The sequence below is a fragment of the Galleria mellonella genome, unplaced genomic scaffold (genome assembly GCF_026898425.1).
Source record: "Galleria mellonella isolate WM207_F2 unplaced genomic scaffold, CSIRO_AGI_GalMel_v1 utg117, whole genome shotgun sequence".
In the NCBI taxonomy this organism is placed as follows: domain Eukaryota; kingdom Metazoa; phylum Arthropoda; class Insecta; order Lepidoptera; family Pyralidae; genus Galleria; species Galleria mellonella.
This window is the reverse complement of record NW_026441980.1, coordinates 9,494,244-9,511,551: the sequence shown is the minus strand read 5'-3', so window position 1 is coordinate 9,511,551 and position 17,308 is coordinate 9,494,244. Positions and strand designations below refer to the sequence as shown.

General features: G+C 28.0%; 1 protein-coding gene across 12 annotated transcripts in view; it reads right to left on the bottom strand.

The window, feature by feature from the left end:
- LOC113511845 (protein still life, isoform SIF type 1) overlaps positions 1-17,308 on the bottom strand; it is a 132,715-nt gene that overhangs the window by 78,624 nt on the left and 36,783 nt on the right. For 10 of the 12 annotated variants that reach the window (XR_004224173.2, XM_031913437.2, XM_031913438.2 and 7 more), the window contains 6 exons: positions 16,291-16,347; positions 15,929-15,994; positions 13,312-13,426; positions 12,703-12,774; positions 11,966-12,016; positions 1,929-2,129 (listed from right to left, as the gene is read on the bottom strand). Coding sequence is in view for 11 of the 12 variants with exons in the window: in XM_031913437.2 (XP_031769297.1) it covers positions 1,929-2,129; positions 11,966-12,016; positions 12,703-12,774; positions 13,312-13,426; positions 15,929-15,994; positions 16,291-16,347 (562 nt within the window). In the remaining variant the exon portion in view is untranslated. The remainder of the gene's footprint in view (positions 1-1,928; positions 2,130-11,965; positions 12,017-12,702; positions 12,775-13,311; positions 13,427-15,928; positions 15,995-16,290; positions 16,348-17,308) is intronic. The other 2 variants (XM_052895443.1, XM_031913447.2) reach the window with 1 other exon arrangement.

The window sequence follows — 17,308 nt, the reverse complement described above, 5'->3', positions numbered from 1 at the left end:
TTATAAGGCATTTCTGGTATAATAATGTTAGTATTTTTCATTTTATTTAACCAACTGCAGAGATAATTACGAAAATGCAAAGGGTTTTTATCATTGATGCCTCCTATAAAAATTATGTAGTCATCCATTGTTAGTTTTTCCATGTACGATAATGTAATGTAACTTTTCTCTTATTAGTCGTTGGTCTATTCTGGTAAGTCAAGTCTGAATTGTAGCTATATTTTTTATCGTCTTTTTTATTGCTGCTTTTCTTTATTAATCTAGTAAGTCCTTCATTTTGTTGTATTTCATTTTTCTTGTTTACTATTATTGTGTCATACTTATTTTTAGCTTGTCCTATTGTTATAGATGATGTCTGTTCTACTTCATTATTATAAATATTTATGTATTTTTTTTCTATGTTGTCATCCATAACATTTTTGTTCATGGATGCATTCAGTATTTGTTACTTTGTCAACTATTACGGTTTTACCCTGTATTTGATTTAAATAAGTAGGTGAAGGAGAAGGCTCTGGCGTACTAAATTTTTTTGCTTAACTTTTGTCTTTTTTTTTTCTTGATGTTAAAGGTGTTGTTTGGTATGTAACTTTTTTATAGGTATCAATTACTTTGTAGCATTTCTCTAGTTCTAGTTTTAAATTATTGTTTTCGAGAGTAAGGTTGTCAATTTCTAAATTCGCTAATTGTAGCTCTAATCTGAGTTTTTCTAATATAGATTTATTTGTGACTAGGCTTGTATTATTATATAATGTACTATTTGGTTCATTCATCATGGTGCAGTCATATATACTAGAGCCTGTAAGATTATTTAAGTAGGACGATTTTTAAGGCTTTCGTTGGGTAACATTTTCATCAAAACTCATATTGATAATGTAAAATTAAAATTATTTCTCAGCGTCATAAAATGTAATTTTTATAATTTTCAATTGATTCACCTTAATGGAACGTAATAATTAGATCGCCAAAATTGAAGTATATTTTTTTAAAGTTATAATGGTTATAATGGAACGCACCCTTTGAATAAATATTCACTTCTGTCATCTGTGGTCATTGCAGGTACTTTCTTATTTTTAATCTGTAGTTGTAGGAGCTATAACTTTGTTCACATCTAGTGCAATGTCTTTGTCTTAACTTGCTGTCAGTGTTAATTATCAATAATTACAATGTCACGAATCAGCTGTTACTGTGTCGTGATTGGTTTTGTATTCTAATTACATAAACTAATTGAAAGCATTCCTGCTATGTGTGTGTGTTTTTAATACGTAACTGCTATTTTTCTATTCATCTAAATTACAGAAATAATACCTAGTTATTTCGCTCACCAATGATTAGGAAAATCTTACCAATCCTTTTGGTTTTAAGGTTAGTTCTTTTTTTGTGTATTATATCCTTTTTCCATAATGTTTAGATTTATTTTGAATTAATAAACGACTAGCACTCTATTATAATGTTTATTTTCGCACGCACACACGCACACAATTTAATGTACAATTACATAAGAGAAGGAGTTTTTATACTATCGTGCATGAAAATTTTGCATTATCATGTATTTGTCAAAGAAACTGTTATAGACTGCTATAGCACGGTCCACCTATCTTATAATCACTATCGAATAAATAAAAACTACGCAAAAACACATCTTACAATAAAAAAGCTAGGTCTTTTACAATATCTGTTAATATCGTTATTTTTGACAATGGGATATTATAAATAGTTGTACAACAGTATGACTATTAATTCTGCACAATATTGATAACGCTACATAGTTGCATAGATTAATTTTCTTAGTCAATATAAGGGCAATGTTAACTTTTAAATAGTGTAGCGATTATTTATTTTATTAGGAGGTTAATCTGTAGCTCAAGAAGTAATTAAGTGTATAATAAAATAAAATTGTAAATTCAAGTTAAGTATAATTTCATTCTTACCGTTGTTCGAAACTGTCAGCCCTGTTGCTTCTATAGCCGGAGTCATTAAGGCTGCCCTCGTGTCGGAGACTAGGTAAAGAGTCCCATGGGGACCGCCGCGGGCCCGGCGGAGGCGCCCCACGCCAGCCATCCGAATGACGGTACCATGCTGCACGAGCCGATTCACCAATACAGGACGCACAACGAGATGCACTCACGAAACTGTGTAACAAAAACATTAAAATAGTAAACATTTTACTTCACTAGGTGTTATTTTGCGGAAGTTGATATCACTGGTCAGTTGATTAGAATTATTAGTGGAATTAAACAAAATAATTTTATTCAACTAACGATTAAAATAATAGCTTGTATCATAAAGGAAAATAATAATATTTTTACGGTGGACAGTGTTATTTGGAATTAAATGTGGAGTTAAGCCATTTAGTTTACCGCATTTCAATTTTTTACTTAAAATACGAAGTAAGGTTTGCAAGCCCGCAGTAATTTTTTTGCAGCTAAAAATTTACTATTATAATGGAATCCCGTTGTAATTTTCGCGACAGATTTAACCCATAATCTACCGAGTGTTCGGCTTTTTTAATACTAACTTTGCTAATTTTTTTCAAGTGTTTATTTATACTTTTGCACACATTGAAAAATGTCTACAGGGCGGACTTAATGCCTGATGGCATTCTGTTTAAAGTAATTTTGATTATCTTATAATTTAAATTTTTAACTTCTAGAAGGTATCTTTTATTATTATTTTTGAATTATTCTTAAACTAGTAAATAAATATGCACAATTTTTTTTTATTTTCGTATATAATAAATACATATACAGATAAAAATTTCTAAATTATAGAATTAATTAAATATAAATTATTTAACCAAACTAAATATAAATAATTATAGATATTTAAAAGTCAAAGAGATAATTTACTTTAAACATTACTATATTCATTAACTAAGAATCAACAGAAATCAGCACATGACATATTACGAGAACTTTTGTTATTTACACACATATTTCTATCTACTTAACGTATTTCTTGCTGCTAAATTATTCAAAAATTCTTCACGCAGAATTAATGCATCAATAATATAATTCTATACATCTTTTTGACATATAAGAAATCGCTGGAATACAATAAAGTGCAATACGGAATTGCAAACCTTAATGGGAACAAAAAACTTTTTGAACTTTGACTCCAGTAAAATTTTGTATAAACAAAAGAATTCCTAATAAGTTTAGATGTTGGTCTAAAAAAAATTTTAGGATGATGTTTTCGAAAAATTCAAATGCTTTCATGAAATAACTTTTCACAGAAAACAAAGCAATTAGTTTAGTAGTGACATGTTAGTGTCATATAGATAAAGTTACTTGTGTTATCTATTTCCATCTATGTCTGTAAGTGGAACAAAAAATTCTAGAGTAATAGAATGGATTCGACATATATCACGCGAGGTAAAAATTTTGCGACGGTTGACATTCTACTTTTTATCCCCCCGAGATATAGACGCGCCAGATGTAATTCTAGAATATATTATATATATAATGTAAGATGGTATATTTTAGAAATTGAATAATGATAGCAAATTGTGTATATTAAAAATAATATCGCAATTTACTCTTTTTGTAATAATTAACATGCAGCATTATTTTTTGTCTGATTAATTATACTACTTTTAATAAATTAAATAATAGATAATATTACTATTTGTGTACCTAAGGTTATTTAAGGTGGACTAATTTATTCCCCTTGTCATTACTCTTTAATATATAATTAAGATAATTAACTTTCTTCTACAATATTATGTCGCATAAATGCTATTAATATTGTAGTATACACCTGATGTATAGATATCAATACGCTACTTAATAATATAATTTATTCAATTAATAATAATTTTGTATAAGTGTTTACTTACAAATGTCTTATTACTACAAGTAAAATGGGTCTTTTTGTCTCTTGGCATTATTAGAATAAAATTTGACAGAATAAAGAACTTTATATAATATAATTAAAGAAGAACATGTCATAACAGAGAAAAAACATATCTTTACGCATACGAAGTTGTGGGTACAGCTAGTTTTAAATTTTTTATTATAGTCCATATATAAATATAATAAAAAAATAAAACTAAAAATTATTCAACTATATAATATTATTCAAAATATTTATATTTATACCTTTTTTTTATAAATACGTCTATATTTATTAGTGTATAGATATTGTGAATTGGTGGAAATAAAAAAACAACAGCTAATTAACAAAGAAATAGAAACAGGCTAAACAACATAACACATCTAATATCCTGAATAAAGAGACGCATAAATCTTATACTTTATAAATATAAGAATACCAAATAACAATAAAATATATACATATAATACATACATATAAATACATAACCAAATATACATACACACATACAAGAAAACTAAATTATCGTATCTGCAGAATAACCCCAGAATATCTTAAGACAGAATTTTAGGACGTTTACTGGAGAGGACATTTTCATATCTGTTGGTAGAGAGTGCAAGAGGCGGACAACTTAAACTGTAAAAGATTTTGCAAATCGGTGAATAGTATGGACAGGTAACGCTAGAGGCAAATTATGTACTTATATTCAAAATAATCGGCTAAATATTTTTCATGATGTAATTACAAATTCACCTCGTCGTATCTTTTGAGTGCGTTCACTTAGAAATTTAGACAGACTTAGAACTTTAGAAATTTTTACATTTAAAGCATTGTAAATTTGAATATGTGATAGTAATTTGAACTCAATGCCTGCATTAATGAGAAAAAGTTTCTTGACAGATGGATGGATAACAAAATGATCTATAAGGATTCCATATATCATTTTGAGGTATGGGACCCTAAAAAATTAACTTATGTAATTATTGTTAAAAAATATTAAATTTAGCAGATTAAAAATTTAAAATTATTAGCTTTAAAATTTTTGATCATTAATAATTTTTTTTTCTTTTTATTTACGAGTTAAAAGTAATTCTCAAAAACCAAATTGTTAGTTGTCAGGTTATCAGTTGGAATCAGTTAGTGAATCTGGTATATAGATATTATTATTTTTTATAATAATTTCAAACTACGTTCTCTCTATAGATCAATTTAGTTTGTAAATATTTACTATAAAAACAAAGCAGAATACATAACAAGCAACTAAACTTAAACTAATTTCAGATAGATGTTCTTGAAAGTCCCATTAGGATAACATTGTGCCGTGTTAGATTAATGTAGTCGATTTCAAACCCATTAAACGATAGGTATAATAGAATTATTATGATTGAGGCGTGCGATGGATTTATTTGCAGTTAGTAGCTCCAGATTTAGATATTTAGGAATTTCATAAGACATTTAATGAAATAATAACAATAGTAGTAAATAATATCAGATAGTAATTATAATTTATATAATTGTATTTATACATAAAGAGTTAAATTAATACTATTAACATTTTTTTGATGTAGTACTCGTATTGTACCATTACTAGTAGTATAGTAGTAGGAATAATTTATGTAGTTCTACCAGCGAAATTAATTAAGCATTTGCTTGAAGAAACTCGAATGAAAAACAAATACTTAATGAGATGCTAATGATATTGATTTTATTCATAAATTAAGGACTACCGAGATTAATAAGTGTATTCAAATATATCATAACATGCAGAGAAGTAAAGTAATTTCAAAATTATTTATAAGTTTAACATAAATGAACTGTCTTTTATAATGAAAAGAAATTAATAGATTAAAAAATATTTGGACTCGACTTCAAACAGATTTTATCCTTTAAATTAAAAGTAATATCAGTTTATTTTTCGCTTTTTGGTTTTTGATTCATCTTTTCTTTTAAATGGATTATTTTTTTTAGGTTTGTTTATTTATATACACTTTTTAATGCATATAATATATAAGCAGTGAGTAAAAAATTATTTCAGATAATACTATCAAACTGTCATTATATCATAGAGAGCATATTATAATATACGTATTTTGTTAATCAATACAGAGTCTTGAGGCTTTCATCATCATCTTAGCAGCCTGAAATGATGGCTCCCAATTGCAATCACCCAAATAACTTGAAAGAACCTACGAAACGGTCTATATGTACTTATAATACTCAAGGCATTATCCCTTAACTCCTAACTATTAGGGAGTTAAACCTTCCATCATCAGCTTATCTAAATATCTTAAGGGAGTATAACAAATAACGAAGTTTACATACCTATAGTATTTAAAGAATTATCCTGTAACTACTAACCATTGAGGATATGTGCCTTCCATCATCAGCTCAACGACTTGAGATGATTACTACCAGATGCAAATATCTAATTAATTTTTAAAAAAATGTGAGACAACATATACAACTTGAGGGTTGCTTTCGAATACCCTGAAATCCCATCTTCAGATCCTGACTTGGTGATAATGGTGGTCCCGCAGGAGTAAACTCTTTCAAATACAAAAAGAATTCTTAAAATCAGTCTACATTTGACGAAAAAATTGGTGTGCATACATAAAAAAAATATACAGTGGATTATAGAACTTCCTTTTTTAAATCGCTTAAAAGCATTTGTCGACTGATGCCATTATACTAAATGAAACAATATATCCATATTTTACCGAGTAAGTCGGTTATAAAAGTTTAAATGTAAGTAATTAAATAACAAATAAACGCTTCAATCTAGTAAATATCTAATATATAAAATTCTCGTGTCACAGTGTTTGTTACCAAACTCCTCCGAAATGGCTTTACCGATTTTTATGAAATTTTGTGTGCATAATGGGTAGGTCTGAGAATCGGCCAACATCTATTTTTTATACTCTTCAATGATAAGGGTGACCCACCCCAAAATATTTTTTTTTATTTTTTTGACAATTTTTTTTATTTTCATTTTATAATGATTGAGCATTGAAAAATACATACAACTTCAAATTTTGACCCTTTTACGATCAACCCCTGTTTTTTAATTGCGGTTTTTATATTTCGCAATAAGTGGTAAAACAACGTTTACGGGGTCAGCTAGTATTTTATAAAAAATAATATCTGTGAAACGCCAGCAGCGTTAAAAATCAATGAACTTGGGGAAGCTTGCTTGGAATTATTTTTTGGTAATAGCGCACAAATATTCAGTGTAATATCAACAACATCATAAATTATTTTGCCTTCTTCAATATTCATAAAATTGCTTGCTACACGATTGGCTAATTCTGTCCCGGGAATGGGTATACCCCAGGGCATTCGCGACGAAAAACGCTACGAAAATAACTGTGATACGATACAAGAGTAGGTAGGTACGATCAATATCTACTCGTACATAGTATGTCTACTAGCGAAAATATTGTGCCCCACAAAGACATGTTCACAGTTGAAAGATGAAACTAATGGATCCGGATATAAATATAATATTATTTTCGAAAATTTAAATATACGATAAAAAATTTAATATACATTTTTTAATATACGATACTGGATATTGGTAATTTAATGAACTTATTTTGTTTGTCGTTTCCGACAACTGTTTCAACTTCACCAATGTCTTCACAGGCTCTGCGTGATGTAACGCGTAGTGCAAGGCGAGAAGCTGCGATGTAAGCACCGTACTCACCCTTAAGAAGACTTCCGTATGAAGTTGAAACAATTGTTGGAAACAACAGACAGAGTAAGTTCATTAAATTTTTTTTATAATGCTTAATATTTGGTTTACCGGAATAAAAACTTGCCTGTCTTTTTTTGCATCCCTAATAGTACGTATATATCTAATTTTATGATTATCGTTTCCAAGCGTCCAGATATTGACGTAATTATTTTATTAATTAAGGCTATTTAAAACAAAAATTTTGCTGTACAAAAAATGGTAACTTTACTAATAACAAAATTAATAATGAATGTAAGTGAATAAGAGTAACCTTTACAATTGATAGAATTGCAAAAGGAATTATCATAAAATCAATACACAATATTTTTTAACACTGTCGGTAACAATATATTTCTCTTTTAAAATTCCTATACTTACAATTAGTTAAATACATTGTATATCATACCAGTCATATGTAATACGATAAAAATATTAGGGGTGATGTTCCAGACACACATATGTGATTTTAGTAGTTCTAATATTATATTTAGGTAGAAAGTCTAATTTTGTATGTTTAGGTACCTACACAAATTACCATATCAAAGGGTAACATCATATTGATTATTAAATTTGTTTCTATAGTACATAGTTTGATTCATAAAAAGGATTTTATATGTGAATAAACAGAAAACATATGTAACTCATACGTTATCGTATAATATAATTATCAATTGAAGACCCATACCCTGTGTTGACCTACTTTGTTTCATGAAATTGAATTATTTATTCTCTGTCGTTACAAGCGTCCTACATACTCTGAGTATGTACAGTGTATTATTGAAGCAGCACTATCGAATACCTAAATGACTATTTGCATTACAATATTTCTTAGAAATTTATAAATATGTGTACAGAGCTTAAATACTAATATTAATTTTATATGTAGTAGTAGTTAGATTTTAACAATGATGAAGATATTTTTTTGTTATTTTTTTATTATCATAGTTACTAAAAAAAAATATATACATTATGTTCAAAATTCTAAAGCAAAATTTTCTTAGCGCTTCATTTTTGGATTAAATGCATTTAAAATTGCTATCCCAGAAATGTATAAAATACTAGCTTTTTTTCGGCTCCTAAAAACAAATAAATAGATCACTTCTATATATATTGCGTATCAGGATGAAATATACACTAGATTTTAAATTAGACCTTCAGGAACACAACTGTGAAAACCGTATCCAATTTAGTTAAATAATTCTTACGTGATTCCAGAACGAACATTTCAGACAAATAAAAAATCCTTAAATATATTTTTTGTCTTCTATTGCTCTTAAGACTCGTTATATTTATTTTTATTCTTTATTGTACACAAACTGTACTCGTAATTGTATCAGATAAACAAACATAATATTGCACAAAGATGAGCTTATCTCTAAAAGTGATTTATTCCAGCAAACCCAATTTTCTTAAATATCTCTAATGTATAGACATCGTTAGTTACAATTTATATATAAATAAGATTAAGAATATTATATCTTGTCTATCGCATCTCTTACACTGTGATCTTTTATATATCGATGCAATATTGAAGCATTAGTATAGAATTCCACAAACCTCTGTAGGTATCAGACTTTATTATTTAATGAAACATGGTTTACATGAAAATTCCCAGTAGCAATTACATACCAGAGCTTAAAACTTAAATATGACTCTTTTAATATTACATAATATGTACTTTTATGAATTATACTCGTATATTTTCCTGTATTTTTCGACTTTTGTAAACTATCGTCCTTCTAAACTAGAGAGGATAGACATCATTTGAGTTTGCATGCTTCACTTTAAACCACGTCTTTATTTAGTCAAGTGACAAAAAAATATTTATAAGTGCTTGTTTTTTTTTTAAATTACTAAGGTGAGCACACATTTCACCTGATTATCGTAGCCTATTATTAAGTGCAGCGAAACGCTAGAGGTGATGCATGCACGCGTCGGAAAAAAAATTAATGTACGAGTATAATAGTCACATGAGTACATATATCTAACTTATCTATACATTATTACTTGGAAATACTACATCTCATTCTTTAAAAATGACAGTTTATTAAGAGTACCACCGCTGTTATTTAGCGTTTACGTGTATTTTATAGAATTATTAATAATTTTATAAAATACTTATATAATTTTATATAATAATTTTAATTGTTATTCTTAGTTACATAGATTTTGCTGCCTCAAAGAAACCTCTTTATGTTTTTTAAATGATTCTGTTCAACATCTATCAGTATTATCTCCTTTCAATAATGAGCAATATCTTGGTAGAAGGTGTAGGTTCTAAGTGAAACATTTCATCAGATCATAAATCATTGGTGCAGTCAGCAAAACACATAGAAGGTAGCAAAGTCTCTAATCAAAGGGCTAGATCTGGCTTGTGATTTTGGAATCATTGAAAATTCTTATAGCTCATTGTTGTATTATCGTTTCAGGTAAGAGTTTCATGGTTCATCACTGAAATTGTCAGAGCCTATAGTCGGACATAGTTGACGAATTCGTTGTTTTTATGATCTTTAGTCAATTTGTAAGTTTAAAATAATGATTCTAACTCATCAATGAATAGGTAACTAGTTTTAGTCCGCGATTAGCTTATATTCTTCTCCATCACATATGTATAGTACGTGCATATGACATTTAATAATGATAATAGTTATGTCGTTAAGCCACTAAGAAATACCAATAAAATTAACTCATTCACATTTATAATATTAGTAAGGATTTGGTTTTTCATGTTTGAGAATATTTTAATTTGAAAATTTCTAAAGGTTTACCCCATATTAACATAGGTTAATTTATTAAATTATTCGGAATAATAAACAATAACATATTAAAAATAGAATCTACAATATTCTCTCAAATCATTTATATATATTATGTTATGATATATTTTGGTATACCAAATTGCTGTTGTAAGTTAAATATACGACGAGCTATGAGAATTATCGATGATCCCAGGCTTACAAGCGGTATTGAACTCTCAAGTCTTAGGAGAGATTTTGCCTCACTCTGTGTATTCTATCGCTTATATAAAAGACTCTGCTCAGAGGAATTGTTCAATATGATGCCCACGGTAACTTTCTACCATCAAATAGCTCGCCATCGATAGGGTGTTTATCCTTATATCTTAGAGCCTAGATGGTCGTGTAGATCGCAGTTTCAGAGATGTTTCCTCCCATGAATACTCAGGTTATGGAATGAGCTGCCTGTCGAAGTTTTTCCATGACTACAGCATGGGGTTCTTCAAAAAAGGAGTAAAGAGGTATCTTTAAGGTTGGCACAGTGCGCTTAATGCCTCTGGTATTGCAAGCGTTCATAAGCTACAGTAACCGCTTATCATCATGTGGGCCGTATGGTTGTATGCCACATTAGTGGTATAAAATAATATGTTACTATTTTACATTTAAAAAACACACCTGCAGAACAAATATGGCGTTACGTGCACATTTCTTTAGATACACAGCACACAATATTTTTATTATCGTTGTTATATATATAAACGTGTTATCAGTTTAAATTAACCATGTCAAAAAAGGCCAATTCACTATCAAATTTAGGCAAGTCATTCATGTTTGCCTCGTTAGAAATTTAATTAGGTTGTTTTTGGTATATGTGTTAAACAGCGCGGCGCATGTGGAATGCTTGCATTTCGGGCTGTATTGGATGTAAATTTGTAGCCAGAGGCAAAGTAATATAAATTCTAAAATGCGATAGGACATAATACTAATATGAAAATTACCGTTTATTATTTTCATTGATTTATAACAGTATTTATAATAAACCATTACTATGATTATATTATACCTAATTAATAATTTTCTACAGGAAATCTTACTATATGTTAAATTCCGAGAAATATAAATCTAAACGTGTCGATAAGACATAAAACTGTAATATATCGCTATGGAAGTAAATAGATATCATCACTGTAAAAAAATAATTCTAATATTTTTAAAAATTTCTAAAACAGAGTTTCTAAATTTATTTAACGCAAGTGATAAATAAAGTACTACTAGATCTGCTATTAGTACATCACATAGTCATACCATAATCTTTGTATGCTTAATAATTCAAAAGTACCTACTACTTGCATGTTGATAACATCTTGACTTGAATAACAGTACTGAGTAAACTGAAAATGTTTATAAATTTATAACTACCTTTCCAGCCTATACACTATCTGAGAGGAAGATTTATATAGGAAAATACACGAGTATTATTTCCACTTAATCTATTAAGTTTTATGATACAAACCAACTCCTTGGTGGTAGAAATAAATGAGACAGAAATGTATATCGCTGTAATGAAAATTTAAACAAATTCTCCCGTTGGTGGTTATAAAAACCTCCAAAATTGAAGTAATATTTTGATAAGAGAAATATTGACATTTAAATCTATATAACCTACCTTGATTGATGATCGCTTAAGTATCCCTGATCTCGGTCTCGAACACGGTCCCTGAGACAAATAAAATGAAGTCATACATAAAAATAATATAATTATTTATATTATATTTAATAATTTTCCTTTACTTATGCTATACAACATTACTTCTTGCCAAATTTTATGATTCTAGGTTAACTAAAAGAACGTTATGGATATCGGTTTCCTTGCAAATATTAAAGTATATTCTATAAACGGCCGAACCTTTTGATTCTGTTTACTTAGAAGTTAGATTTTTTCACAAATTCAAGAGATTACAGATTTAAGTATTTAATGTTAATTTTATCTCAACATGTCTAGGCATTCTTAAGACAAATAGTCTTGATAGACTGACAATAATATGATATCCTAATTCGGGTTCTATTTTTTTTAAGAGTACTGGACCCTAATAACTCAAAACAAAATCTTATATTAAAGTGACATATTATAGACAAATATATTTCTGTTAATCTATATGTACAATTATAGGTATATTTTTATTCCCAAAAGACTACCGACTTTTCAACCATATATTTTGAAAAAAATTGCGAAATTTTAAATATCAATATATATAACTAGTTATCAATTGTCTTCAAAGAAGATTTTTAATTCAATCATATTATTTATATTATTGTTTATATGTATAAAAATTAACCAATAAACACGAAATTAATAAAAAATATCTACTTAAAAATCTATAATTACTATAAGCAGATTCTTACCTGGAATTATGATCACTCAAGTAACCTCGTTCTCTATCCCTTTCCCGTTCTCGCATTAGCTCATTTCGATCACTAAAACAACAAAAGAATTATTATAATACTTACTGCTATAGTATAATACGTATATATTCTATAATGTAATAAGTAACATTTTTAGATTTTCAGATTACCTAGACCTCACAAAAGTATTTATAACTGATAGCACAACTGGTTGTAGAAAACGAATGAAATACAAAGGGTTACAAATTTGCTGAAGAAAAGATAAAATGTGTAGTTGGCCAATCGCTGTGTTTTTTTTTTTTTTATAATTAACTCTCTACAGACTACAGGTCAATCAATTTACAAATAGATATTTAATGTTCTTTTTAAATTGATGACAGCAATTTGTTACTTTTTCACAAAAATAGTGGTTCCAAACAGTTTTGTTCGAAATTATGTATTCGGAAAATATTGTTTACATCGTCTATCGTGTCAAATATATTATGGCGGAGTTCCTTACTATAGATACTACTCTACTATTATTAGTTCATGCTTAACTTTGGCTACAGTGATCAGATTAGGACAATTTTTTATCTAAATAGGAGAAATTGCAAATAAGTATTAATTTACCTGTAATAACCATCACGATCGGATCGTGCACTAAGTTGTCTTTCTACGCCCAATCGATGTGGTAAGGGTAGAGTTGATGATCTACTGCCTCCGCCTGAGCATTGTGATGCTGGTCCTGTTCGTTCAATATAACAATATTATAATAAATACATAAATTACATATACACATATTTACTATAACAAAACACCATAATGATTATTTAAAAAAATATACATAGGTACGTATATATGGGAATATAAAACAGATAATTCTTCTATATAATATAATAAGTATCTATATATGAAACCGTTATAAATAAAATTAATAGATAGATAATATGAAAATAAAAACTGCAAAATTAATATGACGATAATGAATTCGAATTGTTTTAATAGAAATTTCATTAGATATTGTATGAAACTGATAACCATCAGATAGTTTACCGTGATTGTCACTTTTCCTACTTAAACTCAGTGATAGTAAAAAAATTTTATTGTAGATTCAAATCACTATCACAAATATCTAAGAGATCAAAGACTTTTTGATTGTTACACGATGTACAAGGTTTAGTATGCAATTTTTAGATATAATCACTACTCTTTTATGATTTCACCTTAATAATTATTATTATGTTATCCGATGTTATAAAAATAAGACTGGAAAGATATATCCAAAAATTGGAACAAAATTGAATAAAGCAGTGCCAGAACTGCAAAAAAGAATGTGTCAGCGTTAATACAAATAACTTCTATATCTGACACGCTCTTGGACGGTTTATTAGTTTTTACATACTCTAAAGACTTGACAAGCTGACGCTTCTTTGATAAAAATATTATAGAACTCTATTTTTAGAAAATATTGTAATATGTATTCATCTCATAGTTGTATAAAAAACAGTGCTATTGTAGTAGTGTTATGAATTTAGATGATATTTCCTAGAGATCAACAAATTAAGGCATTTATTTTTAAACCTAAAAGAAATTATTTTTTTATAATTATGTGCGTGAGTTTTTTATAGTAGCACGACATGCTAAGCAAACATAGTGACAATATAATCTATGAATATGATCAACCAAAAAGAAAATTATTTACTCTCAACGGTTGACCGCAATATACTGGCTCTAATAATTTTATTTATTTTTTCCATAAAGAGAATATTCTATCTATATATTTTCATACCAGGCCCTCTAGAGAAGTGGGAAGCGAATTCGTCGATGGAATTGACATCGCTAGCGAGTCCGTGAAATAGAATGAGATAGCAACGTCGGGTGACTTATTGCAACTCACGGACTAGCTAGTGATGTCGATTCCATCGACGAATTCGCTTGCCACTTGTCTAGAGACCCTGGTCCGTTATAAAATACACGGAGAGTTCAAAATTAAGAATAATAATAATGAATGAAACGAAATGGAAGATACTCATAATATTCTGTTTACCTAAAGCATGTTCATATATCTATTCAAATTACGTCCAGTTTGATGTTAGAATCAATGGAAAATTATTCACCATCATACAAAATAGTTATTTCTAAATAATATAATTTATCCTTTATTTATTAAGTTGTATTACATATATTGAGATGAACTTAACTGACCACGTGTCAGTCGAATATAGCTAGTTAGATATCTTTGTTTTTGTTGATTACTTTATACTTATATATGACTATGATTATATATTACATATAGTAGTAGTAATTGATTATTATCAATTAAATATAATCATAATAGTATTAAGCAACAATACATCTCATAAATACGCAGCAGGGAAGGTGTGAATTATCCCTAACCAGGAAGTATTAATAATATTAGAATTGTATCCGAAATTCAGCAAATATTGTCATCATTCATAATCTAGCATTAATTTAAAAAGTTATATTCTAAAAATGTATCCCATTTACTATTATAAATTATAATAGACGAGATTGCAAAGAGTAGTTCACATAAATATAATATTTTAACTGAACACGTAAAATAGAACTATATGAAGACAATAATTTATGAAATGGTATTACTTTACAGCTACTTTACAGCTTTGTACTGTTTTGAAATTAAAAGTTACAAAAAGTGAACTTATAAACATATAGGCATAGTTTCATTAAATATATTTGCTGCTTTCAAATAATACAATTAAAAGTAACGTGAACACCCACACAACAATAAACAAAACATATTTATTTACACCATGTATGCCATAACGCTTTATTGTAAATAACAAAGACATGATTTACAACATTTATACCACATTTAATACCTACTATAAACTGCATTGTTTATACAGAATCTATTTTCGAAACTTCATAGATATCACCACTTTCAATATTAATTATAGTATATTTTTATTTTGAAAGGATATTGATATCTAAAAAACTTCCAAATTACTGTGAAACTTGAAAGTAGATATTCAGACATAAACTTTTTAACTTATAGGTATTTGTGTCATCATGTGAGTGTGAAAGAACTAAATTGACATACAGGTTACAAATTAAATATTGTTCAACATAAAATTGATAACAGTGTGAGTAGAAGTTCTATTGCAATCTAAATATATGTAGTTGACGAGAAGAAGAATTAGAACTCCATGAAGTTGATCCAATAATGTACGATGGTATAATATTAATAAATAACTGATGATTTCACCTCTAGCTCTTATTGCAGCCTCCTTAAGGTTTCTCAAAGAGTGTAGAATGGATTCTTGGGTCGGTCCTCAACAAAAGAAAAAACAAAAATAGGATTGAAATTAAGTAGCAAAATACCTAACAATAATATATTTTTGTGTAAATTTTACATTTATCAATAATTTTAAATTAACCACATCTAAGGTTAGGCTGCATATTTTATGTGAGTGATGAATTACAATTATTTGTTAATTATATATATTAGCATGTTATAATTAATTACTCCTATAGAGTCAATAATAATTTTTATATGAAGTTCGATTAATGTGTTCTATTTTCGTTAAGTAATGTCAAATAATTTATTAAAGCAGGTGCAATACTTACGACGCCGAGATGGATAGGGACTTCGTTGATTTGATGGTGGCATGTTGTCATTGTACTCTAAAAAAAAAGGAAATTATTATAGAAATAAATAATTAAATATAAAGGATTATTACCCTAATGAAATTATAATTCACTTAGGGAAGAATAAGACCCATTACCAATGAATATGATGTTTACTTCCCGAACTAATGACAGGAGCAAATATATTGCGTTATTTTTATATAGTTTCATTTTGATTGGATTATAGCAGGGAATTATTGATAATGTTTACATATATGTCTCGCTACATGTCTCTAAGCTGATCTATATTTATTATAATGCCAATATAAAGTCAAGTTTCTATTGAAAAAAATCAATTTAAACATCTTTTTTTCATTTAGCAGTGCTCTTAAACTGAATGCATATCTATTATATGAATAAGGAAGTTGAAGATAAATAGAGAAGCTTTTTACTTGAGTAATATAGTATTATATTATCTGTGGCTTGGATAAGGAGTTTTATCTCATTGATGAGCCGCTACCAAATAGTTGTGCTTGATAACTTGATTACTATATTTTGGTTTAATGAATAAAACATCAAAACAGTAAAATTGACATATTCTATTGAAGTTCTTAGGAAAGGTAACACATAACTGACCTCTCATATGTTATCATTCCTATATATCTCCGATATAATAGACTTTATAGTAATGTTTCCTAATTAACTCTTTTTTTTTATTTAATCATCGACGCGAGTGTTGGAGTATTTAATTCTTCTTTGTAAAAGAACACTCGTTTTGCAACAAAACCAAGAAACCAAAAAAGAAAGTGCATTACAAATTTTTTTTTATACTCTTATTGAATAATTTCATGCTCTTATAAATAATTATTAACTGTTATTATCATACACTATCTTTTATCCGTGACATTGCGACTATGCGTGAATTCTGGAACGTTATTTTTTGCGTGATGTCCAAATAAAAAAAAGTAAGAACTAACAGATGAAAATGTTAGTAATTATTGTTTTATCTTCTATTACT